Source organism: Lissotriton helveticus, chromosome 3_1 (assembly GCF_964261635.1).
Source record: "Lissotriton helveticus chromosome 3_1, aLisHel1.1, whole genome shotgun sequence".
NCBI lineage: Eukaryota > Metazoa > Chordata > Amphibia > Caudata > Salamandridae > Lissotriton > Lissotriton helveticus.
In genome coordinates, this window is record NC_136061.1 from 272,547,112 (window position 1) to 272,568,971 (window position 21,860).

Below are 21,860 nucleotides of genomic sequence, written 5' to 3' on the forward strand. Positions count from 1 at the left end.
GTGTTTACAGAATAGGAACTAATTCCCCTTTCATACTGGGGGCCCCTGGGGGCCAAGTAGCCACCCAGGAGCCTCCAGTATGCGCCAAGGGGCTGCGTTGCTTTGCCCCGGGGGCGGTGGTCCCCGGGGCAGTGTGGGGGGATTGTGAACCCCCCACACTACTTTATCACTATGCCGCCGCGATTTGGTCCCCCCGGGGGGTAATTTAAAAAAAAAACAAGTCCAGATTTTTTTTTTTTTTTTAAATGTGGGCCTTTTTAGGTCTCGTGACCTATCAATGCGCATGCGCATTGAGAGAAGCGAGACTATAGGGCTTTAAACAAAGTTTAACTGTGGCGATTTGGTGCTGTGCCCGTGCGCTTTTAGGTCAATGCGCAAGCGCATTGACCTAAAATGCGCGTGCACATCATCAAATCGCCATCTGTCCCCAAACCACACTCCTCCCACACCTTTGAAGTGAAGCTTAGCTTCACTTCAAAGGCCCCTGCTGCTTCACACCCTCATGCCGCTCTCCCCGCTCCGCCCCCTCCCGCCGTGTCGCATTTCTCCTCCCCCACTTTCACTTTGACGGCCGCAGGCCGTCTCTCGTGTTTCCCCTTGTTTTCCTACTACACTTCCCTTTCCTGCCTTTATTACAGGTACTCTTGAAGTATATCCACGGTGACACCGCCTGGAAGAATACGGTATAAAGCGATCTGTACACTGAAAGCTTCCTTTGCAAGTAGCCATTTCCTTTTCTGTGTGTAGTAGAGAATAATAATACATACCGAGGCAGATGGAAGTCAGTGCAAAGATTTTTATTTGTGAATCACGCACATGGATATCTTGTTTTTTTATGTAGCGCTTTAGATCGCGTCCGTGCCATTTCTAAGCGCTGCAAAGGGCATGCGCTAATGTTTCCTAATGTAATATTACCCGATCTAGCCACCTCTGAGTGTTGAAAGGCTGGTGGGCCGTCTATGTCCTTACACTATGGAACTTGTGACACGGAGACCACCGCATGTCTCAGCCGCGATCGTGCAAAATCATGGCGCTAGCTATCCTACCGGCATAAATTAGCTTGAATTAGCTCTGCTACAAATAAAAGGGAATATGAATGCAATAAATTCGCTGAAGTGCCTGTGTGCTTCAAATAGCGCACTACCACGCCACGCGTCCTTGAAACGAGGTTCACTACTGCAAGGGAAGACTATTAAACAGCTTTAATGGAAAGCTGCAGACACGGTGTGGTGCTGCATTAAGCTGTCTCTTGAGGAAGTAGGCCTTAAGTGCTTGTTGTTGCGCTGCGCGCTCAGTGCCCGGTCTGTCTGAGCATCCCGGCTTCATCCACCACCACATCCACCACCACCACATCCACCGCAACCACATCCACCGCATCCACCACCACCACATTCACCATCACCACCACATCCACCAGCACATCCACCACCCCATCCACCACTACATCCATCACATCCACCGCCACATCCACCACCACCACATCCACCACCACCACATCCACCACACCATCCACCACACCCACCACCACTACATCCACCACCGCATCCACCACCACCGCATCCACCACCACCGCATCCACCACCACCACATCCACCACCACATCCACCGCATCCACCAGCACATCCATCACCACATCCATCACCACATCCACCACCACATCCACCACTACATCCATCACATCCACCGCCACATCCACCGCCACATCCACCACCACATCCACCACCACCACATCCACCACACCCACCACCACATCCACCACACCCACCACCACTACATCCACCACCGCATCCACCACCACTACATCCACCACCGCATCCACCACCACATCCACCACCACATCCACCGCATCCACCAGCACATCCACCATCACCACCACATCCACCATCACCTCCACATCCACCATGACATCCACCACCACCACATCCACCACCACATCCACCGCATCCACCACCACCACATCCACCACATCCACCACCGCATCCACCACCACCACATCCACCACCGCATCCACCACCACATCCACCATCACATCCACCACCACATCCACCACCAACACATCCACCACATCCACATCCACCACCACATCCACCACCACCACATCCATCGCATCCACCACCACCACATTCACCTTCACATCCACCACCACATTCACCACCACATCGACAGCATTCACCACCACCAACACACCCACCACCACCACATCCATCACACCCACCACCACTACATCCACCACCACCCCATCCACCACCACCACCCCATCCACCACCACCACCGCATCCACCACCACATCCACCATCACCACCACATCCACCACCACATCCACCACCACATCCACCATCACCACCACATCCACCACCACCACATGCACCACTGCATCCACCACCACATCCACCACCCCAACCACCACCACATCCACCACATCCACCACCACATCCACCGCATCCACCAGCACATCCATCACCACATCCACCACCACATCCACCGCCACATCCACCACCACATCCACCACACCCACCACCACATCCACCACACCCACCACCACTACATCCACCACCGCATCCACCACCACCGCATTCACCACCACCACCGCATCCACCACCACCACATCCACCACCACATCCACCGCATCCACCAGCACATCCACCATCACCACCACATCCACCACCACATCCACCATCACATCCACCATGACATCCACCGCCGCCACATCCACCACCACATCCACCACATGCACCACCACAGCATCCACCACCACATCCACCACCACATCCACCACCACATCCACCGCATCCACCACCACCACATCCATCACATCCACCACCACATCCACATCCACCGCATCCACCACCACCACATCCACCACCGCATCCACCACCACATCCACCATCACATCCACCACCATATCCACCACCAACACATCCACCACATCCACATCCACCACCACATCCACCACCACCACATCCACCGCATCCACCACCACCACATTCACCTTCACATCCACCACCACATTCACCACCACATCCACAGCATTCACCACCACCAACACACCCACCACCACCACATCCATCACACCCACCACCACTACATCCACCACCACCCCATCCACCACCACCACCCCATCCACCACCACCACCGCATCCACCACCACATCCACCATCACCACCACATCCACCACCACATCCACCATCACCACCACATCCACCGCCACATCCACCACCACATCCACCACCACCACATGCACCACTGCATCCACCACCACATCCACCACCCCAACCACCACCACATCCACCACCACATCACCACATCCACCACCATATCCATCACCACATCCATCACCACATCCACCACCACATCCACCACTACATCCATCACATCCACCACCACATCCACCACCACCACATCCACCACACCCACCACCACTACATCCACCACCGCATCCACCACCACCACTGCATCCACCACCACCACATCCACCGCATCCACCACCACATCCACCGCTTCCACCAGCACATCCACCATCACCACCACATCCACCACCACATCCACCGCATCCACCACCACCTCATCCACCACATCCACCACATCCACCACCACATCCAACACTTCCACCACCACATCCACCGCATCCACCACCACCACATCCACCACCGCATCCACCACCACATCCACCACCGCATCCACCACCACATCCACCATCACATCCACCACCACCACATCCACATCCACCACCACATCCACCACCACCACATCCACCGCATCCACCACCACATTCACCATCACATCCACCACCACATTCACCACCACATCCACAGCATTCACCACCACCACATCCACCAACACACCCACCACCACCACATCCATCACACCCACCACCACTACATCCACCACCACCCCATCCACCACCACCACCCCATCCACCACCACCACCCCATCCACCACCACCACCGCGTCCACCACCACATCCACCATCACCTCCACATCCACCGCCACATCCACCACCACATCCACCACCACCACATGCACCACTGCATCCACCACCACATCCACCACCCCATCCACCAGCACATCCACCGCATCCACACCACCACATCCACCACCACATCACCACATCCACCACCACATCCATCATCACATCCACCACCACATCCACCACTACATCCATCACATTCACCGCCACATCCACCGCCACATCCACCACCACCACATCCACCACACCCACCACCACCGCATCCACCACCACCACCGCCGCATCCACCACCACCACCGCATCCACCACCACCGCATCCACCACCAGCACATCCACCACCACCACATCCACCGCATCCACCACCACATCCACCGCATCCACCAGCACATCCACCATCACCACCACATCCACCATCACCTCCACATCCACCATGACATCCGCCGCCGCCACATCCACCACCACCACATCCACCACATGCACCACCGCATCCACCACCGCATCCACCACATGCACCACCACCGCATCCACCACCACATCCACCACCACATCCACCGCATCCATCACCACCACATCCACCACCGCATCCACCACCGCATCCACCACCGCATCCACCACCACATTCACCACCACATTCACCACCACATCCACCACCACATCCACCACCACATCCACCACCACATCCACCACCACATCCACCACCACATTCACCACCACATTCACCACCACATTCACCACCACATTCACCACCACATCCACCACCACATCCACCACCATCACATCCACCACCACATCCACCACCACATCCACCACCACATCCACCACCACATCCACCACCACATCCACCACCACATCCACCACCACATCCACCACCACATCCACCACCACATCCACCACCACATCCACCACCACATCCACCACCATCACATCCACCACCATCACATCCACCACCACATCCACCACCATCACATCCACCACCATCACATCCACCACCACATCCACCATCACATCCACCACCACCACATCCACCACCACATCCACCACCACCACATCCACCGCATCCACCACCACATTCACCATCGCATTCACACCCACATTCGCCACCACATCCACAGCATTCACCACCACCACATCCACCAACACACCCACCACCACCACATCCATCACACCCACCACCACTACATCCACCACCACCACCACCCCATCCACCACCACCACCCCATCCACCACCACCACCGCATCCACCACCACCACCGCATCCACCACCACCACATCCACCACCACATCCACCATCACCACCACATCCACCACCACATCCACCATCACCGCCACATCCACCGCCACATCCACCGCCACATCCACCACCACATCCACCACCACCACATCCACCACATGCTCCACCACCACATCCACCACCACCACATCCACCACCACATCACCACATCCACCACCACATCCACCACCACATCCACCACCACATCCATCACCACATCCACCACCACATCCACCACTACATCCATCACATCCTCCGCCACAGCCACATCCACCACCACCACATCCACCACCGCATCCACCACCGCATCCACCACCGCATCCACCACCGCATCCACCACCGCATCCACCACCGCATCCACCACCACATTCACCACCACATTCACCACCACATTCACCACCACATTCACCACCACATCCACCACCACATCCACCACCACATCCACTGCCATCACATCCACCACCATCACATCTACCACCACATCCACCATCACATCCACCACCACCACATCCACCACCACATCCACCACAACCACATCCACCGCATCCACCACCACATTCACCATCACATTCACACCCACATTCACCTCCACAGCATTCACCACCACCACATCCACCAACACACCCACCACCACCACATCCATCACACCCACCACCACTACACCCACCACCACCACCACCCCATCCACCACCACCACCGCATCCACCACCACCACCGCATCCACCACCGCATCCACCACCACCGCATCCACCACCACCACATCCACCACCGCATCCACCACCACCACATCCACCACCACATCCACCACCACATCCACCATCACCACCACATCCACCACCACATCCACCACCACATCCACCATCACCTCCACATCCACCGCCACATCCACCACCACATCCACCACCACCACATCCACCACATGCACCACCACCCCATCCACCACCACATCCACCACCACCACATCCACCACCACATCACCACATCCACCACCACATCCACCACCACATCCACCACCACATCCACCACCACATCCACCACCACATCCACCACCACATCCATCACCACATCCACCACCACATCCACCACCACATCATCCATCACATCCTCCGCCACATCCACAGCCACATCCACCACCACCACATCCACCGCATCCACCACCTCATCCACCGCATCCACCAGCACATCCACCACATCCACCATCACCTCCACATCCACCATGACATCCACCGCCGCCACATCCACCACCACCACATCCACCACATGCACCACCACCGCATCCACCACATGCACCACCACCGCATCCACCATCACATTCACCACCACATCCACCAACACATCCACCGCATCCACCACATCCACCACATCCACCACCACATCCACCACCACATCCAACACATCCACCACCACTTCCACCACCACCGCATCCACCACCACCAACACCACATCCACCGCCACATCCACCATCACCTCGACATCCACCGCCACATCCACCACCACATCCACCATCACCTCCACCTCGACATCCACCGCCACATCCACCGCCACATCCACGCCACATCCACATCCACCACCACTTCCACCACCACCACTTCCACCACCGCATCCACCACATCCACCACCACATCCACCATCACATCCACCATCACATCCACCGCCACATCCACTGCCACATCCACCGCCACATCCACCACATCCACCACCATCGCATCCACCACCACATCCACCACCACATCCACCACATCATCCACATCCACCACCACCACATCCACCGCATCCACCATCACATTCATCACCACATCCACAGCATCCACCACCACCACATCCACCACCACCACATCCACCACCACCACATCCACCACCACACCCACCACCACCACATCCATCACACCCACCACCACTACATCCACCACCACCCCATCCACCACCACCACTGCATCCACCACCACATCCACCACCACCACATCCACCACCACCTCCACCATCACAACCACATCCACCACCACATCCACCACCACATCCACCACCACATCCACCATCACCTCCACATCCACCGCCACATCCACCACCGCATCCACCACCACCACCGCATCCACCACCACCGCATCCACCACCACCGCATCCACCACCACATCCACCAGCACATACACCATCACCAGCACATCCACCACCACATCCACCATCACCTCCACATCCACCATGACATCCACCGCCGCCACATCCACCACCACCACATCCACCACATGCACCACCACCGCATCCACCACCACATCCACCACCTCATCCACCACCACATCCACCGCATCCACCACCACCACATCCACCACATCCACCAGCACCACATCCACCACCACATCCACCACCACATCCACCATCACCTCCACATCAACCATCACCTCCACATCCACCATGACATCCACCACCACATCCACCACCACATCCACCATCACATCCACCATCACATCCACCATCACATCCACCGCCACATCCACCGCCACATCCACCACCATCGCATCCACCACCACATCCACCACCACATCCACCACATCCACCACCACATCCACCACCACCACCGCATCCACCACCACCACCGCATCCACCACCACATTCATCATCACCACCACATCCACCACCACATCCACCACCACATCCACCACCACCTCCACATCCACCGCCATATCCACCACCACATCCACCACCACCACATGCACCACTGCATCCACCACCACATCCACCACCCCATCCACCACCACATCCACCACCACATCCACCACCACATCCACCACCACATCCACCACTACATCCATCACATCCACCGCCACATCCACCGCCACATCCACCACCACCACATCCACCACCACCACATCCACCGCATCCACCACCACATGCACCGCTTCCACCAGCACATACACCATCACCACCACATCCACCACCACATCCACCGCATCCACCACCACCACATCCACCACCACATCCACCACCACATCCAACACTTCCACCACCACATCCACCGCATCCACCACCACCACATCCACCACCGCATCCACCACCACATCCACCACCGCATCCACCACCACATCCACCATCACATCCATCCACCACCACATCCACATCCACCACCACATCCACCACCACCACATCCACCGCATCCACCACATTCACCATTACATCCACCACCACATTCACCACCACATCCACAGCATTCACCACCACCACATCCACCCACCACCACCACATCCATCACCACATCCACCACCACATCCACCACTACATCCATCACATCCACCGCCACATCCACCACCACCACATCCACCACCACCACATCCACCGCATCCACCACCACATCCACCGCTTCCACCATCACCACCACATCCACCACCACATCCACCGCATCCACCACCACCACATCCACCACCACATCCACCACCACATCCAACACTTCCACCACCACATCCACCACCACATCCACCATCACCTCCACATCAACCATCACCTCCACATCAACCATCACCTCCACATCCACCATGACATCCACCACATCCACCATCACATCCACCATCACATCCACCATCACATCCACCATGACATCCACCGCCACATCCACCGCCACATCCACCACCATCGCATCCACCACCACATCCACCACCACATCCACCACATCCACCACCACATCCACCACCACCACCGCATCCACCACCACCACCGCATCCACCACCACATCCATCATCACCACCACATCCACCACCACATCCACCACCACCTCCACATCCACCGCCATATCCACCACCACATCCACCACCACCACATGCACCACTGCATCCACCACCACATCCACCACCCCATCCACCACCACATCCACCACCACATCACCACATCCACCACCACATCCACCACCACATCCACCACCACATCCACCACCACATCCACCACCACATCCATCACATCCACCGCCACATCCACAGCCACATCCACCACCACCACATCCACCACCACCACATCCACCGCATCCACCACCACATCCACCGCTTCCACCAGCACATCCACCACCACATCCACCGCATCCACCACCACCACATCCACCACATCCACCACCACATCCACCACCACATCCAACACTTCCACCACCACATCCACCGCATCCACCACCACCACATCCACCACCGCATCCACCACCGCATCCACCACCACATCCACCATCACATCCATCCACCACCACATCCACCACCACATCCACCACCACCACATCCACCGCATCCACCACCACCACATTCACCATCACATCCACCACCACATTCACCACCACATCCACAGCATTCACCACCACCACATCCACCCACCACCACCACATCCATCACCACATCCACCACCACATCCACCACTACATCCATCACATCCACCGCCACATCCACCGCCACATCCACCACCACCACATCCACCACCACCACATCCACCGCATCCACCACCACATCCACCGCTTCCACCAGCACATCCACCATCACCACCACATCCACCACCACATCCACCGCATCCACCACCACCACATCCACCACATCCACCACATCCACCACCACATCCACCACCACATCCAACACTTTCACCACCACATCCACCGCATCCACCACCACCACATCCACCACCGCATCCACCACCACATCCACCACCGCATCCACCACCACATCCACCATCACATCCATCCACCACCACATCCATCCACCACCACATCCATCCACCACCACATCCACATCCACCACCACATCCACATCCACCACCACATCCACCACCACATTCACCATCACATCCACCACCACATTCACCACCACATCCACAGCATTCACCACCACCACATCCACCCACCACCACCACATCCATCACACCCACCACCACTACATCCACCACCCCATCCACCACCACCACCGCGTCCACCACCACATCCACCATCACCTCCACATCCACCGCCACATCCACCACCACATCCACCACCACATGCACCACCGCATCCACCACCCCATCCACCACCCCATCCACCAGCACATCCACCGCATCCACCACCACCACATCCACCACCACATCACCACATCCACCACCACATCCATCATCACATCCACCACCACATGCACCACTACATCCATCACATCCACCGCCACATCCACCGCCACATCCACCACCACCACATCCACCACACCCACCACCACTACATCCACCACCGCATCCACCACCACCACCGCATCCACCACCACCACATCCACCACCACACCCACCACCACTACATCCACCACCCCATCCACCACCACCACCGCGTCCACCACCACATCCACCATCACCTCCACATCCACCGCCACATCCACCACCACATCCACCACCACCACATGCACCACCGCATCCACCACCCCATCCACCACCCCATCCACCAGCACATCCACCGCATCCACCACCACCACATCCACCACCACATCACCACATCCACCACCACATCCATCATCACATCCACCACCACATCCACCACTACATCCATCACATCCACCGCCACATCCACCGCCACATCCACCACCACCACATCCACCACACCCACCACCACTACATCCACCACCGCATCCACCACCACCGCATCCACCACCACCACATCCACCACCACATCCACCACATCCACCACCACCACCGCATCCACCACCACCACCGCATCCACCACCACATCCATCATCACCACCACATCCACCACCACATCCACCACCACCTCCACATCCACCGCCATATCCACCACCACATCCACCACCACCACATGCACCACTGCATCCACCACCACATCCACCACCCCATCCACCACCACATCCACCACATCCACCACCACATCACCACATCCACCACCACATCCATCACCACATCCACCACCACATCCACCGCCACATCCACCGCCACATCCACCACATCCACCACCACCACATCCACCGCATCCACCACCACATCCACCGCTTCCACCAGCACATCCACCATCACCACCACATCCACCACCACATCCACCGCATCCACCACCACCACATCCACCACCACATCCAACACTTCCACCACCACATCCACCGCATCCACCACCACCACATCCACCACCGCATCCACCACCACATCCACCACCGCATCCACCACCACATCCACCATCACATCCATCCACCACCACATCCACATCCACCACCACATCCACCACCACCACATCCACCGCATCCACCACCACCACATTCACCATCACATCCACCACCACATTCACCACCACATCCACAGCATTCACCACCACCACATCCACCCACCACCACCACATCCATCACCACATCCACCACCACATCCACCACTACATCCATCACATCCACCGCCACATCCACCACCACCACATCCACCACCACCACATCCACCGCATCCACCACCACATCCACCGCATCCACCACCACATCCACCGCTTCCACCATCACCACCACATCCACCACCACATCCACCGCATCCACCACCACCACATCCACCACATCCACCACAACATCCACCACCACATCCAACACCACATCCAACACTTCCACCACCACATCCACCGCATCCACCACCACATCCACCACCGCATCCACCACCACATCCACCATCACATCCATCCACCACCACATCCACATCCACCACCACATCCACCACCACCACATTCGCCGCATCCACCACCACCACATTCACCATCACATCCACCACCACATTCACCACCACATCCACAGCATTCACCACATCCACCCACCACCACCACATCCATCACACCCACCACCACTACATCCACCACCACCCCATCCACCACCACCACCGCGTCCACCACCACATCCACCATCACCTCCACATCCACCGCCACATCCACCACCACATCTACCACCACCACATGCACCACCGCATCCACCACCCCATCCACCACCCCATCCACCAGCACATCCACCGCATCCACCACCACCACATCCACCACCACATCACCACATCCACCACCACATCCATCATCACATCCACCACCACATCCACCACTACATCCATCACATCCACCGCCACATCCACCGCCACATCCACCACCACTACATCCACCACACCCACCACCACTACATCCACCACCGCATCCACCACCACCACCGCATCCACCACCACCACATCCACCGCATCCACCACCACATCCACCGCATCCACCAGCACATCCACCATCACCTCCACATCCACCATGACATCCACCGCCACATCCACCACCACCACATCCACCACATGCACCACCACCGCATCCACCACATGCACCACCACCGCATCCACCACATCCACCACCACATCCACCACCACATCCACCGCATCCACCACCACCACATCCACCACCACATCCACCAACACATCCACCACCACTTCCACCACATCCACCGCATCCATCACCACCACATCCACCACCGCATCCACCACCGCATCCACCACCGCATCCACCACCGCATCCACCACCGCATCCACCACCACATCCACCACCACATCCACCACCACATCCACCACCACATCCACCACCACATTCACCACCACATCTACCGCCACATCCACCACCACCACCACCACATCCACTGCATCCACCACCACTGCATCCACCACCACTGCATCCACCACTGCATCCACCACCACATCCACCACACCTACCACATCCACCACCACACCCACCACACCCACCACCACGTCCACCACCACCACGTCCACCACCACATCCACCGCATCCACCACCACATCCACCACCACATCCAACACATCCACCACCACTTCCACCACCACCGCATCCACCATCACCACATCCACCACCACCACCGCATCCACCACCACATCCACATCCACCACCTCATCCACCACCTCATCCACCACCGCATCCACCACCACCACATCCACCACCACATCCACCACCACATCCACCACCTCATCCACCACCGCATCCACCACCTCATCCACCACCGCATCCACCACCACCACATCCACCACCACCACATCCACCACCACATCCACCACCACATCCACCACCACCACATCCACCACCTCCACCACCACATCCACCACCTCCACCACATCCACCACCACCACATCCACATCCACCACCACCCCCACATCCACCCCCACATCCACCACCACATCCACCCCCACATCCACCCCCACATCCACCCCATCACCACCACATCCACCATCACCACCACCACATCCACCACCACCATATCCCCCAGATCCACCACCACCACATCTATGTGTGTGTGTGTGTGTGTGTGTGTGTGTGTGTGGCTTTGTGTGTGTGTAGGTGCAAATTCAATGTTCTTGGATTTTCGTCACAATAAAATACACTGAACATAATCTTCACAAAAGTTATTTACAAACGTTTAAGCTATTGCCATTATAAATTACAATACATTTTATTTAAGTAATTATTTACAAAATTAAAAGCCATTGTTATTTGTAATATCAATTCATCTAAGTCACGTAAATACAACACACATTGCATTACAAATGCTATAGGTGTCACATTTGCGAAAGTTAAAACTATTGACATTGTAACTGACAAAGCTATTAATTTTGCTATTTTCAAAACCAACACATAAATAAAAAAAATCAAACTTTCCTAATGCGAGACCTATTGCATTTCCAATGCTTGTTTGTCCTTGTGGGACCACCTGGGCAGGCCTAGGGGGTCAGGGTGTATCTACCCTGCCCCCTTTTTGTGTTCTTCACGTTTGTTTTTCTGCTTTCTTGTGCCTCGGTCTATCAAGCACAAGATGGATGGCAACACTTCCTGGTTAGAAGTGTTGACAGCCAATGAGCATGCAGCTTTCTCGGGAAGGCATGCTGATTGGCTGCCACCGAGTGTCAACACTCCAAACCAGGACGTGTTGGCAGCCATATTGTGCCTCGGTAGAACCAAGGCACCTGAGCAGGCCTAGGGGGTCAGGGTGCTTCTACCCTGCCCCCTTTTTGAGTTCTACACGTTTGTTTTTCGGCTTTCCTGTGCCTCAGTCTACCGAGGTACAAAATGGCTGCCAACAAATTCTGTTTTGGAGTGTTGACAGACATTGGCAGCCAATCAGAATGCAGCTCGTACTCGGGAAGGTACAGAGTACAGTAAGCTTACAGTGAGCTTATATAGATATATACATTTTTTCAAATTCAATTTTCTCAACAACTACTAAAGGGATTTACACCATTTAAACAAAAGGCCGTACTGCGTACCAGTCCCTACCATTTTGCCAAGTTTGGTGTAATTCCGTTCAGCGGTTCGGGCTGTAGCCGTGTCTAATCATCCTATGGAAAATAACATGGGGAAAACACGTTTTGGGACCCCCCTTTTTTCTCAGCCCCCACTTGACGAATCCCCCCAAAACTTTCAGGGAAGGAGCGGAGCGGGTCATCTTCTTTGAGAAATTCGCGGAGATTCATCAACCGGCGCCAAAGTTATTCCCAATAGAATGTTGCGGATTTCCTATGGAAACTAGGTCCTAACTATATATACCTACTGGCGACCGCCAGTAGGTAATATATATATATGTATATGTTTGGCACATTCAAAATGAATTAGGTTGTTAGGTTGCAATACGGTCCCCCTTCCTCACTTTTGTTAAATTGGCATCTCCATTTTTCACTAATGGTTGTCCATGCCTCTCCCCCAAAACTACTATCTCCTACTGTCATATGCTCCTTTCCCTATCATTGTCCAAAAGCCCTTCACAGTTTCTTTGTCCTATTGTCTGATATTCGCTACCTCAGAGTAGTGTAATGTGCAGATGTGATAAGAGAGGTGCCCAAGCCATTACACCGGTATACAATTATTTAGAGGGCACAATTAGAAGATTAAAGAATCAGTCTCTTGCCAAAGCAATTACTAGTTTTTGAATGCGCTTTTCCACTCAAAAATAATCACCTCTGATTGACGTATCACCTTATTACTAGCAGGGCAGTGATTCTGAGAATGCAGAAAGGAGCTAGTTGTGCTTTATTTCCCGTATGTTTCTTTACCCCTTGCCCTCCATAGCGCCAATGTACTTCTCACACTTCTCTGCACTCTAAATCACCCAGATAGTACTCTGCTAAAGTAAAGAGAGAGACAGTCGTGAAAAAAGGGGCAGAGTGATCCTGATGCGCAGTAGTTGCTGAGAGCCGGGTGACATGAGTGAACCAGTAGCAGGTCACCTCCTGTTTAATGAGCTTAAAAAAGCTTAAAAGACATTCCAGGCTTCAAGGCTGAACAATTCGAAATCCTATAAGAAACATGGCAATTCATCCAAAACAATACTGCCTCTAAGGTGTTCCTGATGCCTGACTTCCAGTAATGAATCAATGGGAGTCACCCAATTCCAATAATGATTCAGTAGGGGGTCTCAAGTTCAAGTAATGATTAAGTGGGGATCCTCAGAAGTCAAAAGGTTAAGAACCACTGTTCTAAACCTTTAATAGTCATCCTATTTAGAGGAATGCTATCTTGTTTCTATCCATTAAATATCTGTGTTTCAGACTGAACTGTTTGAGCTCATCCTACATATAATTAATCAAGCTACAATTTGTTTCCCGCTGATTTCAGTCATGAATAACACCACTTATTTTGAAATCTAGGACCCTGTTCCAGCAGAGCTGATCCAGCTCCTGCAGAAGTCCCAGGATGCATTGCTTCAGAAGTTATTTCCAGCTGAAGATACAACTCCAGCTGATACAAAATTGCAGAGCAGGGCTACAGTTGTTACAGTGGTCTCCAAGTTCAAGGTACATCGGTTATATTCATATTTCCCTTTCTTCTGCTTATAAATTCATGCTGTGGATTTATTATCTTTACTCAGTAAAGGAAATGCCCACTTTATTCTCTTGCCAATGCTGGGACCTGATGTCGAAACGCAATATATACATATAACTGACTCCTTTAATTCACAATACAAAGTTGACGATGTTATGTTCTACAATTACAATGCTACTTCTGTATCAGAATCTATTCTCCACTGTCTAAATTACCAAATGTTTCAGTTCTTATTTATCATTTCTAAGTATCTCCAAAACATATTGCTGCATTTCTAAGTTTATTTGCTTGCAAAAATATTGAATAACGCAGATTTCTGTTTGTTTTTTACACTTTTCTTATGTTAAAAGGCTACACATAATTGTGACTTTAAGAGGGTTGATTTTCTGGCTCCGTGTCTAAAAGTTCATGTCTTTAGAATAACCACAGATTTTAGAACACTATTTATGGATAAGAAAGGTATGGTCCTCACCATGGATCCCAGAAAGTGAAATTCTAAAACCTGCCGTCCTGTATGTACATGTTATTTCTTTAGCGCAAACCTAGCTAAAAGGCAGTGGAGCGCTGTACATGCTCAAAGACAAGCACAAAGTCAATGAATGATAGGAGAAGAAATTGAGCTATGGACGATTAATGTATTGTGATATAGTGTTCTGTAAAGAGGCGAGTCTTCAACTCTTTCCTAATTTGTAGCAGCGTTAAGACAATCCTGATAGATATGGAGGTGGATGCATAGAATCAAAGCTGCTGCATAGCATTTTCTTTTTTTTCATGCTTGATGTCTGCAGTCCGATGGTGTCCTGGCTGCAAGTGAGACAAATACCAGAGATAAGCTGGGATGCTACTTGTTATGACTTTGTAAATGATGCAGCTAGTTTTGAAGATGGTGGGGGATGGCTAGGGGGAGGCAATAGAGCCCCATTTGGATGGGGTTGATGTGATAATATATTTTTTCAGGCCCTCAATGAGATGTACTTCAGCAAGTAAGATGTCACTTAGAGGTGCCAGTGTGGATCCTCTGAGGCCATAGAATAGGGTATTACCCCAACCAGATGCAATGGTCCAGATGAGAAGCATTTTGAAGTGTTTTTTTTGTTTTTTTTATTTTTTGTAAGCAATGTGTTCCTTGGGATCTAGCATATATCAACGTGAATGGCATTCAGGGAAAGCTGGGATTTGTTATTGAGGTTTGTACTGTAATATTGTTTGCTGTTCTTGGCAATCATCATTTTGATGGTGCTACAGTCAGTTGTTTTAATTGATCTGTCTTGGACTGCTTGGTCCACAGAAATAAAGCAAACATGCCTTTTGTTTCCTGGTATAAAAATGGAGAGAGAGCCTGTGTTAACAGGTAAAAGATTACGAAGGGTAAGTGTATATTTCCGCCTGGGTAAGCTTAGTTTATTGATATTGAAGAGAAGAAATCCTTTATAGAGCACAGCAGTATCCATCCTTGTGGGAAATTGAGCAGAGTATACTGAACTAGGAAATATTTCCTCACTCTCAATAACTGCTACTCCAACATCCTTCAGCATTGTATAATAAATGTGCAAGAATGTGCCAGGTAAACATGGTGTTTAATTGAGAATAGGGTTGTCGTGAGTTTACATAGGCCCCAAGCACAAACACATCCATTTTACATGTGCATGTTTAAGATTGACATCACGCACCCACATTGGATTATGTTCTCAGAAAATGGTGTTCGAGGCATATGAGCTGTAGATCGTATACTTTTGCCTAGATCACCATCTGGTGTTGGGCTCGGATGTTGGCACTTTGTTATTGGGGGAGAGGAGTTGGCCTAACGGCTAAGGCGCTCGACCTCGGACCTAGGGATCTGGGTTCGAGTCTCGGTAACGACGCCAAAACCTCCTGTGATTCTGGGCAAATCACTTAATCTCCCCGGGCCTAAAAAATGAAAGTGTGTGTCCTCATGTAAAAAAAAAAAACGTAACTTGTGCTATGTAAAGCGCTCTGATACCTGATTCGGTTCGGGTCTAGTTCGCGCAATATAAAACTCTACAAAAAAAAAAAAATTGTAGAAGTCTTTGTAGTCACAAGATGGGTGACTCCTCCTTTGGTTAGTAGTGCCCGTGGGCATCAACTCCATCTCCAGATTGGTTTTTTCCACCATCGGGTTGCTGCTCTCTGGGTCGGTGTCGAATTCGATCCTCCTTCAATGCGCAAAAGCTCTCACCGTTCGATGGTATTGTTTCGATCGCGATCTCCTTCGATGCGTATCCCAAGAACCAATAAAATCTTCGAGGCCGGTCGTCGACGAGGGGCGTTGGGACAATCGACTACATCAAAACTAGCTTATGGAAAGGAATCCATTAAAAAAATCCAAATGTGGGGCTAAATTCCCACACACAGATCTTTACGAGGTCAGCAAAATCTGCGCCTCTCACCAGAACATAAGAGTCAACACTGCCAGGCCTGTGCTTCCTTCAGGACCAAAAAAAAACCATACGTAATCGCCGGGCTCGATGTCCTAAAATGACTAGATCAACCGTCTCGGCGCCGGACAACATCTTCGATGCAGGCCCAATGATCCAGAACCAGAGACAGGTGATGAAAAAGTCAGCGTCTCCGAAGTCGATAAATCGGATTCAGATGATCAGATGATTACTCCAGCTCAACGGAGCGTGAGTACTGAGATCGACGCCCCTGCCCTGAAAAATCACAAGGCTCTGGTAACACCTTCACCTTCGGGTCTAGGTCGACACCGTGACAATACTTCAGAAGCCCCGCCTTCAGGCCTGGCTCCTAAGTCCACAAAGCCTTCAGGCAGCTCAGGATCGAGCCAGCCACACCACTGTACCGAGAAACCATTTTCGGCACCGAAACAGAAACCCAAGGTACCGTTGACACCAGAGTCTTCGGCACCGAAAGAGTCAACCCAAGGCTTCGAATCCGAAAAAACATTCTAAACCTTCGGAGCCGAAGAAAAATTTGGAGTCAGAAACTCCACCTAAGCAGAAGGAGACTAAGACCCCTCCTAAAGGTAAAGACGGCAAATTAAAGCACCATTCAGAGCCTAATTCCTTGGTGCCGAAAAAAGACAGTGGATCAAAAGAACTGTTTCATCCAGATCCACCGAATCCTAAACAAAAAACACTCCATATCGACCTTGTTACCGGTCAGGTCACTTCTATACCACCTAAAAAGAGGAAATTGGACACTTCAGAGACACTTGAGATACCCTTCAAGAAAACATGACACAGCCACTTCACCTATGAGACCTTTCTCTCCACCTCCAATGCTTCCAAATGTAATACTCTCTCCAGCACACTCTCCAGTGCCTCCTCTTAAACCTGCACCACAAGATGATGAAGAGGATATAGGGGGTGGGGATGAGGACATAGACCCACCACATGATAATAATGATGACACCCAAAGTATCCCATCTCATGACTGTTTTGATGATTATAATGTTCCAAATGTACCTGAGCTAGATGTATATCCCTCTAGGTCATCCCCTCAAGATGACAACATAGGGTTTGCGTAACTAATAAGTAGGGCTGCACAATATCATGGGGTGCAACTCCACTCAGACCCTTTGGAGGAAGATTTTTTTATTGGAGACCTTCTCGCAGCCTCAAAAATCAAGATCCTGTCAGGGCTAGAGTGCTCAATCCTAGAATTGAGAAAATATATTAATCAGCTCCAAGCGATCCAGCTTACATTATGGGTCAACTCCCTCTGGATTCACTAGTAGTGGCAAATGCCCGCAAACGGGCAAATTCCAAAACTAGAGGTGATACCCCTTTGCCAGACAAAGAGTCTGAATTATTGGAGGCATCCGGAAAAAGCGTTGCATCACTGGCGGCACATTTTTGGTATATTGCTAATTCACAGGCTTGACTAGCAAGGTATGACGGGTTTCATTAGGATGAGCTTGAAAAGCTCATGCCACATCTTCCAGACCAATATAAAACCAAGGCAAATGATCTCATACAAGAGGGAAAGTTGATCACAAATACCTCTATTAAATGTGCCTTTGATGCAGCGGATACTGCATCTCGCACAATTAATACAAGTGTATTACTACACAGACATGCGTGATTACGCATATCTGGCTTTAAACAGAGGGTGCAGTCTACCATCCTCAATCAACCTTTGGATCAGGAACACTTGTTTGGACCAACTGTGGACACATCTTTAGAAAAGATGAAAGAGGACACAGAAACAGCCAAGTCTGTGGGGGCAACAACTAGTAGCGTTTCCTTTCGTCGGTCCTCTTATAGGGCCGCCTCCAAAACCATTGGCACAGAAAACACCTCTTCCACCTATAAAAGCCCCACTCAAACTTCCCCTAACAAAGGATATTATAGAGGGCCTTACAGAGGCAATAACAACAGAGGGAGAGGACGTGGTTCTAACACCCGCAACTCCGCTACCAGAAAACAGTGACTTCCCTCCATTCCCCCAGACCAATCCACTCCGGGAGGGGGAAGACTATCACAGTTCCTACCTGTCTGGAATTCCATCACCACAAACAGGTGGGTGAGACAAATTATCCAGTATGGTTACTGCCTGGAACTCACATCTACCCCACCCCCACATACCTCCCAGACAATGTCCAGAGAACACCTCACGCTTCTAAAGCAGGAGGTTCTCTCTCTTGCAAAAGCATGCAATAGAACCGGTTCCCCTACATCATCAAGGTACAGGGGTTTACTCCCTTTATTTCCTCATTCCAAAAAAGAATGGCACTCTCAAGCCAATATTAGACCTCAGACCATTAAACCTGTACATAACAATCCAACCACTTCCACATGGTCACTCTCCAACAGGTCCTCCCACTGCTCCAACAAGGCGATTTTCTTGCCACTCTAGATCTCAAGGACGCATACTTCCACATTCCTCATCACCCTGCTCACAGGAATTACCTACGATTCGTAGTTGACGGTCAACTTTACCAGTTTAGAGTCCTTCCATTCGGAGTGACAACAGCACCCAGAGTCTTCACAAAATGACTCGCAATGGTAGCAGCCCACTTGAGAACACAACACATTCATGTGTTTCCTTACCTAGACGACTGGCTCATAAAAGCCAAGTCACACAGCGATTGTGTACAACAAACACACAACACAATCCAGCTACTGCACAACTTAGGATTCACAATAAACCTCACCAAGTCACATCTCCTACCCTCCCACACAAAACAGTATGTAAGTGCAACAATAGATACTTCCAAAGTCCTTGCGTACCCCAATCCGGTCAGGATAGCCAGTATGCAAGCTCTCATTACAAAATGTCAACCACAACACTCAATACCAGCTCGAGTGCTCATGCAGCTAAAAGGGATGATGGCCTCTTGCATCTTAATTGTCCCTTATGCAAGACTCCAGATACGTCCATAACAGGAATGTCTAGCACATCAGTGGAACCAAGCTCATGGTCAACTTACAGATCTGGTGTTCGTGGACAGCCGCACACATCGCTCTCTGCAATGGTGGAACACACAAAATCTTTCCAAAGGGCGGCCGTTCTTAAACCCAGTTCCACAAATAGTGTTAACAGCGGACACATAGTTCAACTGCTGAGGAGCTCATCTCTTAAACCATACCATTCAGGGTAGGTGGACCCCTCAATAGAAACTCCTCCACATCAATCACCTGGAGTTACTGGCCATATTTCTCGCTCCAAAATCATTTCAGATATCACTCGTAGGCAAAGCTGTCCTCGTCCGGACAGAAAACATGACAGCAATGTACTATGTACAAAAACACGGGGGGGGACACTTTCTGCAGCTTTCACGCCAAGCAACAAAGCATATGGAGATGGGCCATTCCTCCAAAAATATACCTCTTAGCAGAACCTCTACCTGGGGTACACAATCAGATTGT

The 21,860-nt window shown here is 52.3% G+C and overlaps 1 protein-coding gene across 4 annotated transcripts in view; it reads left to right on the forward strand.

Moving 5' to 3' along the window:
- Positions 1 to 21,860, forward strand: part of MYO19 (myosin XIX) — a 580,271-nt gene that overhangs the window by 341,042 nt on the left and 217,369 nt on the right. For all 4 annotated transcript variants that reach the window (XM_078679796.1, XM_078679798.1, XM_078679795.1 and 1 more), the window contains one exon: positions 15,834 to 15,980. In XM_078679796.1, the coding sequence (XP_078535922.1) occupies positions 15,834 to 15,980 (147 nt within the window). The remainder of the gene's footprint in view (positions 1 to 15,833; positions 15,981 to 21,860) is intronic.